This window comes from Salvia hispanica, chromosome 3 (genome assembly GCF_029641045.1).
Source record: "Salvia hispanica isolate PSC_SH4W2 chromosome 3, Shi_PSC_v1, whole genome shotgun sequence".
Taxonomy (NCBI): domain Eukaryota; kingdom Viridiplantae; phylum Streptophyta; class Magnoliopsida; order Lamiales; family Lamiaceae; genus Salvia; species Salvia hispanica.
Genome location: NC_142694.1, coordinates 45674252 through 45691690, shown reverse-complemented (window position 1 = coordinate 45691690; position 17439 = coordinate 45674252). Strand labels below are relative to the sequence as shown.

General features: G+C 37.6%; 1 protein-coding gene across 1 annotated transcript; it reads left to right on the top strand.

The window, feature by feature from the left end:
* Positions 1 to 9726: 9726 nt before the first annotated feature.
* On the top strand, positions 9727 to 16114 carry LOC125213997 (pleiotropic drug resistance protein 1-like). The gene is made up of 17 exons (XM_089066992.1): positions 9727 to 10238; positions 10336 to 10456; positions 10545 to 10718; positions 10805 to 10964; positions 11066 to 11142; positions 11633 to 12678; positions 12759 to 12919; positions 13007 to 13110; positions 13196 to 13346; positions 13432 to 13610; positions 13688 to 14020; positions 14107 to 14397; positions 14479 to 14696; positions 14775 to 15002; positions 15082 to 15253; positions 15335 to 15589; positions 15678 to 16114. The coding sequence occupies exons 1-17, from the start codon at positions 9883 to 9885 to the stop codon at positions 15939 to 15941; spliced, it is 4290 nt and encodes a 1429-aa protein (XP_088923118.1). The 5' UTR covers positions 9727 to 9882; the 3' UTR covers positions 15942 to 16114.
* Positions 16115 to 17439: the final 1325 nt, after the last annotated feature.

Sequence of the window (17439 nt, the reverse complement as noted above, 5' to 3'; positions counted from 1 at the left end):
AATCTACTTATCATTTATGATAAAAGTGAAATGTGATTCTTACTATAAGACGGACTAAAATAGCAAAATGTGACTCATATTGTGGGACATAAGGAATATATCTAGTCTAGGGGTGGCAAATCGTGCATGTTGTGTCGTTATCGTGTCGACATGATAACAACACGACACGAAAACGACCAATTAAACTCCAAACACGAACACGAACACAACCCGCTACTCTCAGACACGAACACGACACGAACCTATTAACGACACGAACCACTTCGGGTCAACACGACACGATAACAACAAATATATGACACGACACAATAACGACACTATAATAATATTATTATAATGTATAAATATTACTTTCTTATATTAAATTTAAAATTTAAATTTTAAAATTTAAATTTTTTAAAATATATAAAAAATAATAATATTATAATATATTTATATTATTTCTTAATGTGTAACATAAACACGACACGAAGTTTTCGTGTCGTTATCATGTCGACACGATAAGGACACGAACCCAATAAGGCTTGACACATACCCATTAATTTTTATAGATTCGTATCGTGTTATCGTGTCGTGCCAAAAATTATTAGTCCTAATATCTCTACTATTAGAATTTCACTTTTCACTTAGCACTTGCATTTTCGATGGAGCCAATTTTTTCGATCAATTTCGTTTGTGCACATTTCATTTTTCTTTGTCATTATTCATATGTGAAAACCACCACCACCGAAACAAAACACATTTAACATGACATATGTAAAAACTAGGTTGTTTTTAATAGTGGTCGGCAAAACTTAGGCAAAGTAGGTGTACAAAATAAATGCAACTAAAGATGAATAAAATGGAACTATATTTAGTGCTTTTTTAGAAGAGTGATGCTAAATGGTAGGGATGTCAATGTAGCCCGCAACCCGTGGGCTGGCCCGAATAACTCGCCAAATTTATAGGGTTAGGGCTGGAAATTTCCAGCCCGATAAAATTAAAACCCGATTAGCCCGCACCCGATTAACCCGCGGCCCGTTAGGGCCAGACCCGAAAACCGATGGGCTGGCCCAAAAACCCGATAAAATTTCTATTATTCTATTTTTTACTCCTAATTTGACACTTCATTGGTAACTAAAAACATAATTTTCAATTTTTTATATTAAATATACAAATTATATATTGAATATTTATTAATATAATAATTGATAAATAAATAAAAAACTTCAAATTCACTTAAAAAAATTATTTAATTTTCTAATATATGCATTAAAATTTCACGATATATCTCAAATATTAGTATTTGATCATGTTTTTGATTGAGTTTGAGCATATATCTCAAATTTATCATAATTAAATATTTTACATTTTATGAATATAACTAATTTTCATCATTATTTGTTGGATTGATCGCTTGTTAATCTTATCGGTAGCAACCCGATTAACCCGCCGGGCTAGCCCGAAACCCGAACTTTTAGGGTTAGGGTTGAACTTTTATAACCCGAAAGAATTCACAACCCGGTTAGCCCGCACCCGATTGACCCGTAACCCGAGTAGGGCTGGCCCGAAACCCGGTGGGCTGGCCCGATTGACATCCCTACTAAATGGCCACATTATGGCTGGCCATAATCAGTTTTTTATTTTGAAAACTGAGTCATTTAATGCAAATTAAAAGTATCAAAATTTCCAAGACTATTCTACCCCTTCCCTTAATTCATCCAACTTCCTTATCCTTCTATAAAATGTAGAACGCTTTATACTTATCACTATTTCTTTTCTTATTTTTAGGATTTTTATTTTAAAAAGTTAACAGTATTAAGGAAATGTTGTATAACATAATGTTATCATTAAATATTTAAATCCTTTTAATGTACATGTCTTAAGTGTAGTGTCACGTTTTGCACTAATAATTAAATAAGTAGTAATACTAATAGTATGATAAATCAGTGTAAATTTAATGATATAAAGTGAAATTTAAAGTTAATATTTGAAATTGATGATAATTTTAAAATAATGTTATGGCACTACGATAAAGTCTACGAAAATAGCAAAAAATTAATAAATAATGATAATAATAATAATATATTATTATTATTATTATTATTATTATAATTAATATCTAATACGGAGTATCAATTTATATTTATATTTTTTTACTCTAATTGATTGAGCGAATATCCAGTCGTTTATTTTTACCAATTGATCTAAAAAGTCCTCAATAATCAATTTGAATCAATCAATTTTATTTCTAATTGATTTTTCAATTTAAGTTAAATTGATAAATCTAAGGTTAGATCCACTTAATTAATTGATCTTCAACTTTTTCCCACTTTATGCCCCATAATATATTATGGGAATTGATATTAATGCGTATAATAAATATATATTATATAAATTTATAATTAAATATATTAACTAATGACATTTTGCTACACGGTATCAAACTATAGTCGTTCTTAATATGAAGTATGAACTCGTGGTGCTATATAGCAGTCGGTAATTTTGATAATCATAACATTAAATCATGATAGAAATTTGTATTACTCATTTGATATAGTATATTTATTTATCTACTACTTATTCTTATTATTGTTTTTAGAAGTGAAATTTGTTATAATATAATTATAATTATATGGTTAGCCGTTAGAGTGTATCTATCTTGGCGTAATAATTACAGTAAATGTTATTCTTTCCTTTCCTTTAGATACTTACTTAATTTTTAGAACAAAGTTTAAAAAATAATATATAATGTGTTAAGGAATAGATAATAAAGTAAAAGATAAAAAAACATAAAAAATTAATAAAAAAAGAGTAAAGTAAGAGATGAAATAAATTAAGAGTGTAAAATAGAGTATTTTTTATAACATATAATAAAATTGACTTAACTATAGTGGAACTTCCCTAAATGAAAAAACGTCTTAGTTATAAAGGGAAAATTTTAATATATGCAATAAACGTACACACTTCATTAGTTCAAGATTAATTATGTAGGACTTTAAAGATCCGATAATAATTATTTTTGGGAAATAGAGTTGTAGTTAATATAGAGGGAGATTTATTTTAAATATATATATGAAGTGAAATGCATATCTATTCCCAAATTAAAGGAGAAGGGTGATTAAGTAAAAGTACCTGAGCACTAACTAAAACTATTATTTTATTATATTACTTTTTGCATCTATTTACTAAAATGCCACCGTGTGGCCAGCCACATTATGGCCGCATAGCATTATTGTTTTTAGAATTGACTAAAAAAAATCTCGTGTTATTGTTTGAGCATCCATAATGAGTTTAGGCTAGCCATAGGATAGCCACAAACTCCTCCTGCCACATCATTAGCACTAAAATTTCTCCTGCTACATCATCAGGACAAGCAACTGGACAAGCAATAGACTAGCTATAGACTAGCCACAACAATCTAAATTAAAAAACAACTAAATTTACGGAATTAAACATAAAATACAGAATTAAATTTATGACACATATACGGGAAAATTCATTAATTTCATTAAAATAAAAAAAAATACATAAAATAAAAAACACTATTGTCATGCAGTCCTCCGCGCCCACAACTCTTCAATTAAATCCTTTTGGAGTTGAATATGAGCAACCACTTGGCGCATGTCGGCATGTACCTGGAGGCGGCCGATTTCATCGTGAGGTACCCCCCTTCGTACGTTGGGGGTGGCCACGCCGTGGCTTGGACCGGCTTCATCGTCATTGGCCCAACTAGTCAGTTGTACACCTTCATCTTCGACTATCATGTTGTGCATGATAATAAAGGCGTATATTATAGAAGCAATGTAGTCGACATGCCACAAACGCGTTGGACCCTTAACCGCCGCCCATCGAGCCTGGAACACACCAAATGCGCGCTCCACGTCCTTGCGCGCCGACTCCTGCCGTTTCGCAAAGTAGGCCTTCCTGTCCTCATTTGCGCCTGTGATCGTCTTCACAAAGACGGGCCACCTAGGGTATATTCCGTCCGCCAAGTAGTAGCTCATATCATGCCGGTTGCCGTTGGTGACAAAACTGATGGTCGGACCGACGCCCTGGCACTGCTCGTTGAAAAGGAGCGACGAGTTGAGGACGTTGAGGTCGTTGTTCGATCCGGCTATCCCAAAATACGCATGCCAAATCCACAGCTAATAATCAGCTACGACCTCGAGGATCATAGTGGGATTCTTTCCCTTGTAGCCGGTGGTGTGGGACCCCTTCCAGGCAGCGGGACAGTTCTTCCACTCCCAATGCATACAATATATGCTACCTAACATCCCTGGGAATCCATGCTTCTCCCCGTGCATCTGCATCAGATCCTGACAGTCTTCCGGGGTAGGGCTTCGAAGATACTGGTCCTTGAATATTTCAAAGACGCCCTCACAGAAATACTTCAGACACTTCAGGGCAGTCGTCTCACCGATGTGGAGGTACTCATCCCACATGTCTGCCGCGCCTCCGTAGGCCAACTGCCTGATTGCCGCAGTGCACTTTCGAATAGGGGTGTGGCCGGGTCTGCCAGCCGCATCGTGCGTGAAGCGGATACACATATATCGACGCTCCAAAGCGTCAACGATACGCATAAACAGCTCACTGTGCATCCTAAAACGCCGCCTGAACAGGTTGGCCCCAAACCGCGGCTGCTCTGTGAAGTAGTCGTCATATAGACGCTGATGTGCAGCTACGTGATCCCGATCAATCACTGCTCGGCGGTGGACAATGGGTCGAGGTCGAGGTACCGCGGGCTGCAAAGCCCTTTGTATCAGCCGGTTCATCTCACCGTACGTATAGGCCTCCAATGCTTCGTTCATTTGCCATTCATACTCCTCAGCATCCCCACCACTACTACCACCCGCGTTACTCATTTCGCATTGTTGCTCTTGTACAGAAATTAAAGAGAGAGAGAAAACTCGTTAAAACAAGTGGTGTGAATGAAAATGACGTGAAAATAGCGTATATATAATGTTTCGAAAATTTAAAATTAAAAAAAAATTAAGTGTTGGCCGATCGCTCGCCGATCGCCCGCCTGCAATGCCGGCCAGCCGATCGGCGAGCACATCAGCTAGCGCTCAAAAACCGGCATGTGCTCGCCGAAAATCTCGCCGATTTGGCGCTAGCCGGTCGCAATGATTCGGCGAGCGGATCGGCCAGCCGGCCCGCTCGCCGCCATTGTGGATGCTCTTACGTAAAATTATCACTTGGATGTCTTTGATAAAACAAGAAAAAAGAATATCGCCACGACGTCGTTTGCAAGGTTTTGATGGACTCAGTATATTACTACAAGAATTTGGGCTGGATTTGTAGAAGTTGTAAATGAAAATTGGCTTTTAATTTGGTCGGCCCATATAAACCAAATCGTGCTGTATTTACTCCTTCTAGAATGTGAAAAGGATTCCATAGAGTTTCATACCCAAGAGTCCAAACTCATTTCAATAGAGTGCTCAAATAAAACTCTTTCTATACACATTTGATATACTTAGGCCATCCGCAACGCTATCTCTTATCCGTCTCTTAACCGTCTCATCTCTTCACTATTCATGGGCCCCACTGTACTTTTCAGTTCATCTCTTAACTAAGAGACAACACCTGTAACTCTCCATCTCTTAACCATCTCTTAACTATTCATTCAATTTCATTTTTTATTTTTAATTCCAACAAATTCAATTAATAAAAAACACACTTCATTATAAATAAAATAAAATTACAATTTAAAATACATAAAAAAATAAAAAAGACATAATTAAAAAACTAGAAATTACAAATTGCACACTTAAACTCAAATAAAAAAAATGGAGGCAAAGAAGCAGAAGAAGGAGTTCTCTAGTGACGATCATCTAATGGTTGCCAAATTTTGCCCAAATGTGCTCCATTAGATCCTCCTGGAGTTGGGCGTGGGCGGTAGAATCACGTGTCCTTGCCCGAATAGACAACCGCTCTTGCAAAGACGGATGCACTCCCGTTCGAGGCGGACTACTTGCGGTTGAGCTTCCCGGGGTTTCAGGGTCGAACCAATTTCCCGCCTCAGGTCCTTCGTCGGCGACAATCATGTTGTGCAAGATTATGCACGTATACATGATGTCGACCATATTCTCTATAAACCACTGTCGAGCCGGGGCTTTGATAATGTTCCATCGAGCTTGGAGAACCCCGAACGCTCTCTCCACATCCTTGCGAGCAGACTCTTGCTTCTGCGCAAAAAGAGACTGCTTTTCGTCCGTAGGCCTGTTGAACGTCTTCACGAATGTTGGCCACTTCGGATAGATGCCGTCGGCAAGATAGTACCCCATTTTATACTGGCGATTGTTAGCGACGAAGTTGATGGCCGGCGCTTTACCATTCAGAACTTCAGCGAAGAGGTCGGAGTTGTTGAGCACGTTGATGTCGTTGTTCGAGCCGGGGACCCCGAAATACGCATGCCAAATCCATAGCCGGTAGTCGGCGACGGCCTCGAGTATAACGGTGGGGTGGGTGCCTTTGTGGCCGCTCGTGTATGACCCCTTCAACGCCACAGGGCAATTCTTCCATTGCCAATGCATGCAATCGACACTCCCGAGCATCCCGGGGAATCCGTGCACTTGTTCGTGAAGACGGAGCAGAAACTGACAATCTGCGGTGGTTGGCTTCTTCAGAAATTCCGCGGTGAAGGCTGCCCGGACGCCTTTGCAGAAGTTCAACAAATAAAGTCGCCCAGTGGATTCTCCGACGTGCAGGTATTCGTCGAACGCATCCGCTGTTTGTCCAGTAGCAAGCTGACGGATCGCCGCAGTACATTTCTGGAGCGTCGTGTGGCTAGGACGGCCAACAGCGTCGAACCCTTCTCTGAAGAACTCTTCCCGTGCCGCCAATGTGTTCGCGATATGCAAAAATAGCGGGCGTGACATACGGAAACGGCGACGGAAGTAGATATCTCCCCACATCGGACTGAAGTAATCACGTTCCAACCTTGCGGCGGCTTCCTCCCGATTACGGTGGATGTATGTCCGGCGTTGCCTAGGAGGCGCAGCGGCTTCCTCCCCCTACGTCGATCTGCTTCTAGCGATTCTTCCATTATTCGACGCATTTGCTCAAATGGATCCATAATTGATTAAATTTGGGAGAAGAAAAAAATAAAGGAATGATTTTATAGAAGTGATTGGAGAGGAAAGAAAGAGAGATGAGAGAATAAATGTGTGTTTGTGTGTAAAATGGAGAATGGAGAAGAGTATATATAGAATATAAAAAAAAAAAATAATAAAAATAAAAATTAAAAATATTACCGTTCAACGGTAATATTACCGTTTTTTATTTTAATTTTAATTTTTTTTTTTTGAAAAATCTGATTTTTTTTTTAAAAAAAAATTGAATTATGACGTCATAAATCCGACGCCCACTCGCGGGTCGGCGAGTGGGCGTCACGCCACCAGCCCGCGCGCGCCACGTGGCGCAGGTCGCGAGACCTCGAGACTTGCCTCGCCGGGACGCGTCGGGCGTCAAGACATCTCGTCTCGTCGAGACGAGACAGGAGCCGCAACGCTGTCTCGATGCCGTCTCATCTCGTCGAGACGAGATCGAGTCCGCAACGAGGCAGCGTTGCGGATGCTCTTAACCTAACTTGATAGTAGGTTTAAGGTTAATAGTGTGTTGTCTTAAACTTTAGTCACTATTCCATCAAATGTCTCCAACTTTCAGCATTTTCCATAAATATCTATTTATATAAAATTTGGTGATGAAAATCTGATTCATCTCGTTGTGTTTTGAGGTGATTTTTTTTCTTGCAACACATTAAATAATGTTGTTTTAGCGGCAAATAAAAAAATAACATTGTTTTGTGTCCTTAATTTTTACCGTATTTCAAAAAAATCCTAAACTTTTGTTTCGTACTTAAACTAGTGTTCCTCGGTTTATTTTGTGATAAAATGATACTATAGTTTAATATTTTGAGGTGAAATTTTTATATCGCATGACATTTTGTAAAATATGTTGAAAGTTTGTGATATTTGATAAAAAAAAAACTAGAAATATTTTTTTACATTAAAATAAAATTAGGGATATAAAAGACTATTAACCTATTTTTTTTACTTTAGTCTTTTTTTACTATTATTGAACTTTAATGCATAGGAGGATACTAGGAATATATCTTGTTTTTTTACTATTATTACTTGAATGAAACTTTTATGCGTAGGGTTCTAGAAGAATTAAAGTCGAACACAACCAAATTCACAAAATGAAGAATTAAAGACAAAGTCAAAAGGACAAATTCACAGTTTGACGATAAAGTGCTAAATAAGATCCTTCTCTTCTCTTTATAATGAGTTAGGGATTCAAGTCATCACCAGATTAGTAGATAATCATTGTTCATTTTTTTATATAGAAAAAAATATATAGGATATTTTAGGAAAGCCCGAGTTATTTTAGCTTATGTTATGGTATAATAATTAAGTCTTAACAGATTATTATTATAGTACTACATAAAATTGAGAGTTGGTTTTGGAAGCTTGTAGGAAATGGTGTTAGCTGGGGTCCTTAACCTTATTTAATAATCGCATATAATCTAAAACATAATCTATGAAGATTTTATTAATTATTTATATTTTAGGATATACAATAATGAACAATAGCCTGTCAAAAAGATACTTCTTTGTAGTTTCTTTGTTTAACATTAGCAGATCAACAGAGACCAGAAACAGAAACTTCTTTCAAATATAAAAATTGAAGTGATTTGCACGCATATGTAGTCATAGCCCGACTCCAATAATTTCCACTAAATATGGAAGCGTTTCCATTTTCCGTAATTAATTTGCATCAAATGTTACGTCATAAGAGAAATTATCTTAATTAGTTTATTTTGTTTTAGATTTTTTTTTTATTATGAATATGCATAACTATTTTAAAAACTATTTTTCACAAAATATACTATGTCATAACTAAATGTAATTTCATTAGCATTCTAACTAAATCTTAATTAATCTTATTTACATGGGTTCATATATATATAATTTACATGGTCATTATAAATACTATCTCTGTTAAAAAGTTATGATGATAATTGTTGATTTTTATGATGATAATGTACAATTAATGTGAAGACATTGTATAATGGTGTAATGACATTTTACAACTGGTGTACAATATTGTATAATTGGCGTGGTAACATTTCTAATTAGTGTGACTACATTATAAACACATACAATTAAAGTATCTTTAGAATCCTTATAAAATTACTTTAGATTTGATATATTCTAAAATAATTTAAATAAAGAGATGCACAAAATGGAACTGTACGTAACCCAATTTTGGGGTAAAGATTCATCAATTCTCAATTAATATTTATTTCATTCTTTTACCGCCTCTTTCTTGAATCCCACGGCTAGGATGCGAATTAACAGAAGGGGACTTACGCACTTAATGACGATCGATTTATTAAATAACACTTCTTCACACATATATAATCAATTAATTGAACGATACTAAAATTACTACTAATAATTTATTTCCACAAGTGTAAATTGAGGCCTATTTTGGTTGACCAAGCGCCTCACCAGCCAATCAGAAACTGGCAACCTCAGGAACAAATTATTGACCAAAATTTCAATTTTACTAGAAGGGATGGTCACAAGTTTCGTCAGCTATCAAAAAATAAAATTCAAGACTTTTCAAATGAGAAACTCATGATTTTAAAGACCAAAAACCGCCTTCAATTATGCATAGACCATACCTTATCTACCTCTATATATATATATGATACAAACCTCCAACAATTCACAAACTAAACAATATCTTCATTCTTTCATTGCAACAAAAGTTCCAAAAAAAAAAAACACTGAATTTGCTTCCCATTCATTCATTTATCAAAAAATCATCTCTAAATACCAAGAAAAGAGAAGAAAAAACAGAGGCTTGTTTTGAGAGGTTTTGTGGTGAGAAATGGATGCAGGGGAGCTGTTTAAAGCTAGTAATAGTTTGAGAGCAACGAGTTCGAGAGCAAGCGCGAGCTACAGAGCAAACAGCTCCAACATATGGAGGAACACCGGAATGGAGGTCTTCTCTCGCTCTTCGCGTGAGGAAGATGATGAAGAAGCATTGAGATGGGCGGCCCTCGAGAAGCTGCCCACCTTCGATCGCCTCAGGAAAGGCCTCATCTTCGGATCAAAAGGCGCTAACGAGGTTGAGATCGAGAATCTTGGCTATGAAGACAAGAGGAAGTTGGTTGAGAGGTTGGTTGCCAATGTGGAGGATGATAATGAGAAGTTCTTGCTCAAGCACAGAAACAGAATTGATAGGTACTATAGTAGTATATATATATATTTTTTTAATCTTAATGCTTTGTATGTATGTGTGAGTTGTGATCTAAATCTAATGTTTTTGTATTGTTTATAGGGTTGGGATTGATATACCAACAATTGAGGTGAGATATGAGAATCTCAACATTGATGCCCATGCATATAGTGCAAAGAGATCTCTTCCTACTTTTATCAACTTCAACGCCAACATAATAGAGGTAACAAGTTGTTTTTTCAATGTATACAATGACATCATCAGTATACACATGACACGTGATTAACTGTTTATTTGTATTTTTTTTCTAGGGGTTTTTGAATTTCCTTCACATACTTCCTAGCCAAAAGAAGCCCTTTACCATTTTGAAAGATGTTAGTGGGGTCATCAAGCCAAGTAGGATGACTCTACTTTTAGGCCCTCCAAGCTCTGGGAAAACAACCCTTTTGCTTGCTTTGGCTGGAAAGCTTGATCAATCACTACAAGTAAGACTAACTACATACATATTTCAATACACCAAATTTCGTAAAATAAACACGATTTTAATCTAGTGCTCGATATATTTCATTAGGTGTCGGGCAAGGTGACTTATAACGGACACGGGATGGACGAGTTCATCCCACAGAAAACAGCAGCATACATAAGCCAACATGATCTGCATATTGGAGAAATGACCGTTAGAGAAACCTTAGCTTTTTCCGCCAGATGCCAAGGAGTTGGCTCACGCTACGGTTCGTACAAATATAGAACGATCAAAATTTCGATTATGATCGTGCGTGAAATTTTATGACTTTGTAGTTATTAAATTATTGTTGCTTACTAATTTTACTAGAGATGCTGGCTGAATTATCAAGAAGAGAGAAAGCAGCCAACATTAAACCAGATCCTGATATTGATATCTACATGAAGGTATTTTAGAAAACATTTTTGCAAATTTTTGTTTGATAATTATGTTTAGCCAAGTCAATTATTGTATGCCATGTTCAATTGTTTCGCTTTTTCTGTACATTAATGTGATGGCACAATATAATATAGTACTCATAATATTTTACTATATCATTCTGTTGGAATCTAATAAGCAAGATTTCATATCTAAAAATAGATTTGACACAAATTGCATTTGTAGTAGTATTTAATTGTTAGACCATGACGTTGTTTATTGCTCAAGAAAAAATAAAATAAAATACTCATGCCCATCATTAATTGTCTCAATTCGCCATTTTTATCAGTATGTAAATAATTGTTTCCTTTGCATTTTACTAATTTAGGTAATGAACCCCACATTCTGATTGTATCTCTCATTTCTCATTATAAAACTAGTAATAATATATAAAAGTAACTTTCTATCATATTTCTTAAAACCCGAGACGAACTGAGTATCATAAAAAAATGAATACAGGCAACAGCAACGGAAGGAGACGCAGCAAATGTCATCACTGATTACGTACTCAAAGTCCTCGGACTCGACATCTGCGCCGACACACTGGTCGGCGACGAAATGGTCCGAGGAATCTCCGGAGGGCAGAAAAAGCGCGTGACGACCGGAGAAATGCTCGTGGGGCCCGCGCGGGCTCTTTTCATGGACGAGATCTCGACCGGCCTCGACAGCTCGACCACCTTCCAAATCGTGAACATGCTCCGGCAGCAAGTCCACATCATGAAGGGCACCGCCTTCATCTCCCTCCTCCAGCCGGCTCCCGAAACCTACGCCCTCTTCGACGACATCGTCCTCCTGTCCGACGGCCAGGTCGTCTACCAAGGCCCCCGCGACGAAGTCCTCGGATTCTTCGAATCCATGGGCTTCAAATGCCCCGAGAGAAAAGGGGTCGCCGATTTCTTACAAGAGGTCACCTCCAAAAAGGACCAGCAACAATACTGGGCCCGCCGCGACCAGCCTTACCGCTACATTCCGGTTAAGGAGTTCGCGGCGGCGTTCAAGTCCTCTGCCAGCGGCCAGAGAGTCTCCCAGGAGCTCGCTGTCCCGTTCGACAGAAGCAAGAGCCATCCCGCCGCCTTGACTACGGAGAAGTACGGCTTGGGGAGTAAGGAGATGTTGAAGGCATGCACTGATAGAGAGTATTTGTTGATGAAGAGGAACTCCTTTGTTTACTTCTTCAAGTTGTTCCAAATAACCATCATTTCACTTGTTGCCTTGGCGGTTTTCTTCCGGACTGAGATGAGTAAAGATGATGTGGCAGACGGTGGCGTCTACACCGGCGCGCTCTTTTTCACCGTTATAATGGTTATGTTTAACGGGATGTCGGAGCTGGCGATGACGATTTACAAGCTCCCTGTTTTTTACAAGCAGAGGGACATGTTTTTCTTCCCGCCGTGGGCCTATGCTATTCCATCGTGGGTGTTGAAGATTCCGATCACCTTTGTTGAAGTCGGTATATGGGTTTTTCTGACCTACTATGTCATCGGATTTGATCCGAATGTGTCAAGGTATGTTTAACTATTTTTTTTGACTTACATCGGGAAATGATTCAATGAATGAGGTATTGATTGAGAAATTTATGATGTAGGTTTCTCAAGCAGTATTTGTTGTTGTTGGTTGTGCATCAAGCGGCATCCGCGCTGTTCAGATTCATTGGAGCTGCAGGGAGGAACATGATTGTTGCAAACACGTTTGGTTTGTTTGCGTTGCTTTTGCTCTTTGCATTGGGTGGATTTGTGTTGTCGCGAGGTATGAATGAAGATCATGTCTTTTAATTTGTTTGGAAGACGTTTTTCGTATTCTCGTGCATTAATTATAGATTTGGAAAATCTGCAGAGGATGTGAAGTCATGGTGGATATGGGGATACTATGCCTCACCCTTGATGTACTTCCAGAATGCTATTATGGTCAATGAGTTCACAGGACACAGCTGGAGTAGAGTAAGATATTATTGTTAATTACTATTACAATTATCTTTTGATGTATAATAAATGTTGATGTTTTATGTTATGATCATTCTTGTAGATGGTAAACGGTACAAAATTAGGAGTTATTCTCATGGAAAGCCGGGGATTCTACCCGCAAACGTATTGGTATTGGATCGGAGTAGGGGCTTCCGTTGGATTCATATGGCTATTCAACATTCTTTACCTTGCTTCACTTACTTATCTCAATGGTGAGTGTTAACATAATTAAATGTATTATTTTTTTTAGTGTTGATTACATGAGTGTTAATATTGATTTTTAAACAAATGGTGCAGCATTCGACAAGCCTCAAGCTGTCTTACCCGAACCAGAAGATGAAGGTGTCGCCGTTGGCTCCTCATCCATAGGAGGAGACGTTGTTGCGACTGGAAACAGCAACAGAGGAATGGTGCTCCCATTTGAGCCACATTCCATCACATTTGATGATATTAGATACTCAGTTGACATGCCACCTGTAAGTTGTAGAGTTATAAATTAATATAGAAATCAATGAACATTTGATAAAATGAACTAACTTGTTTTGGTTTGTAGGAAATGAAAGCCCAAGGAGCCACTGAAGATAGATTGGAATTGTTGAAGGGTGTAAGTGGAGCTTTTAGGCCTGGTGTTCTCACAGCTTTGATGGGAGTTAGTGGAGCCGGTAAAACCACACTTATGGACGTGTTGGCTGGAAGGAAAACGGGTGGCTACATTGATGGGGAGATCACAATCTCCGGGTATCCAAAGAACCAAGCAACATTCGCTCGGATTTCTGGATACTGTGAGCAGAACGACATCCACTCTCCGAATGTCACTGTGTACGAGTCCCTTGTCTACTCAGCGTGGTTACGTCTGCCCAAAGAAGTGGAGTCTGAGACTAGAAAGGTTTCTATTCATACATTAAACTTCTTTTCAATTATGATAAGATTTCAGGAATCAGATTGATGATAATCCGTTGTGATCAATCTCAGATGTTCATTGAGGAGGTGATGGAACTTGTAGAGCTAACCAGTTTGAGAGGGGCATTAGTAGGATTGCCAGGGGTCAACGGCCTCTCAACCGAGCAACGAAAGAGGCTAACAATTGCAGTTGAGCTTGTGGCGAACCCTTCAATCATATTCATGGATGAGCCGACTTCAGGGCTTGACGCAAGAGCTGCTGCAATTGTGATGAGAACTGTTAGGAACACTGTCAACACCGGAAGAACTGTGGTCTGCACGATCCATCAGCCTAGCATCGACATCTTTGAAGCATTCGATGAGGTACCCTACTTACCTATATATACGCTCGTTCTACCAAATAACCAACAACACAAAAATAATAACTTCTGATGTCTTTGACAGCTATTCCTGATGAAACGAGGAGGAGAAGAAATCTACGTGGGACCTCTAGGACGCCAATCAACCCATCTAATCAAATACTTCGAATCAGTTGAAGGAGTATCGAAGATCAAAGATGGCTACAACCCGGCTACATGGATGCTCGAAGCCACCACATCAGCACAAGAGCTATTGCTGGGAGTAGACTTTGTTGATCACTACAAGAAATCAGACTTATACCAGTAAGTCACTCAACAAATATTGTACTATATCATACATTAGCTTTCTTCATATACGCTTATAAGCTCGAGTTTTTGCAGGAGGAACAAAGCATTGATCAAGGAACTAAACGTCCCACGCCCTGGCACGAAAGATTTATACTTCCCCACACAATACTCTCAATCATTCCTCACACAATGCATTGCTTGCCTGTGGAAACAACACTGGTCTTACTGGAGGAATCCTCCTTACACGGCCGTGAGATTCCTATTCACGACGTTCATTGCCCTCATCTTCGGGACCATGTTCTGGGACCTCGGCTCTAAATGGTAACTAAAACTCTAACTCAAAACTCACTCAAACATGTACCTACTCGAATACTAAATTTACAAACATCTCGAATAACAGGAAGACGCAACAAGATCTCTTGAACGCAATGGGCTCAATGTATGCTTCCATCAACTTCTTGGGATTCCAATATGGTTCAACGGTCCAGCCCGTGGTGGCTATTGAGAGAACCGTGTTTTACAGAGAGAGAGCAGCCGGAATGTACTCGGCCTTACCCTATGCATTCTCACAAGTAAGCAACCATCAAGATCTCCATAAAGTTTCCACTAAATCTCATCAAGTTCATTAACAAACAAACAAACTATTGGTGCAGTTTCTGATTGAGATCCCTTACGTCTTGGTCCAATCCGTCGTCTACGGCCTCATCGTCTACTCAATGATGGGATTCGACTGGACCGGCGAGAAATTCTTCTGGTTCCTGTTCTTCTTCTTCTTCTCGCTGCTCTACTTCGTCCTCTACGGCATGATGACCGTCGCCGTCACTCCCAACCACAACGTCGCCGCCATCATCTCGTCCTTCTTCTACGGAATCTGGAATCTCTTCTCAGGATTCGTCATCCCTCGTCCGGTAAGATTTCGCCACTTGTCACTCTAATATAGGAGTGGTAAAATAATGATCAAAATAATGACTAAAAATACATGGGTTTGTGCAACAGAGGATGCCAATATGGGTGAGATGGTACTACTGGGCAACGCCAATGGCGTACACATTGTACGGCATGATTGTGACACAGTTCGGAGAGATTGAGGATTTCATGTCCGACCAGCCGGACACGACGGTGAAACAGTTCTTGAAAGACTACTTCGGTTTCGAGAGGAGCCAGCTGGGATTGGTGGCAGGGGTGCTTCTCGGATTCGTAGCTCTTTTCACTTTCATCTTCGCCTTCTCCATCCGGACCTTCAACTTCCAGAGAAGATGATGAAGACCATTTCTCATCCATTTATTTTCATTTTTGCCAAATTGTATTAGTGTGTACTATATCAGATGATGAAAACCATTTCTGATCAAGGCCGTAGCCATTTTATTTTTTTAGTTTTGTATATCAGAGTTTTGCTTTATCGAATCAATATCTACTCCTATAATTTTTGTTCACTTCTTTATGCACTGTCCGTAACTTGATGTGCGCATTCTACACATTTTTGGTTTAGTAAATTTTATTTTATTTATTCATTTTTTACCAACATTTTTAAACTAACACTATCTATCGTAAAATGCATCCTCTTGATAATATTTTAATTAATAATTTCTGGAGTAAAACAAATTAAGTAACCCAAAATAACTAATTTCGTACAAAGCCAATATGACTTGTTAATTTGTCACAATTTTGCCATAAAAAATAGTCTGATTTCTCCTTTTCTCATTTTTAATTTGTTTGTTTGTTTAATTTTTTGTCTAACAAAAGATTATGAAAAATAAGAAAAATAGCATTACTAGAACTTTTTAAGAATTCTTGTTTCTTACTTTTTCTTTGATATTTCTTCTTCGTTTTAGAGTTCTTAAATAGATACTGTACTATATAGGATTTCCAATTTGTCATTTTGGTCCTTCCCGCGATTAAGAATCTCGATTCATTTTTACTATAAATGGTAAGTAGGCTTCACATTCCACTACTGCATTCCACTTATATTTTATCATAAAATCTAGTGTAATATTCCCTCCGTTCCATAGTAATGCAGGCGTTTCTTTTCGGCACGGAGATTTAGAAAAATTGTGTTAGGTGAGTTAAGTAAAGGGAGAGTAAAATGGAAAATGAAAAAGGTAGATAGATGAAGTGAGAATAAAGTAAGAGAAAGTAAAGTGGTGTGAAAAAATGTGTTGACTTTTACTAAAAAGGGAAATGACTCTATTACTATGGAACGTACCAAAATGACAAAATGACTCTATTACAATGGAATGAAGGGAGTAGTTTATAAAAATGGGTCGCATATTAACACTATCTTTTTCCTACTCACTATCCTTTATTTTTCTTAAAACTCGGTCGGAACTCCTAATGGCCGTCAAAGGGAATAGTTAATAACTTTTATTATTATTATTATTATAGTAGTTATTATTGTTACAAGTAATAATCAATTTTTTACTAATTTTTTACTTACAGTTTTAAAATTTGCTTGCTAAAAATAATAGTTAATAACTTTTATTATTATTATACTAGTAGTTATTATTGTTACAGGTAATAATCAATTTTTTACTAATTTTTTACTTACAGTTTTAAAATTTGCTTGATAAATTGTTTTTATGAAGCATATTTTAATAATATAATTTTTAAAATTACGAATCATACTTATTTTTATAAGTAATTATAATAATAACAATAATAGTTATCATAGTGTTTATAAATACTCTTATAGATTTGTTTTTATTTGTCCTCTCAGCTTTCTAAAATCATTTGTATTTAAATTAATCTGTTAAATCCTCTC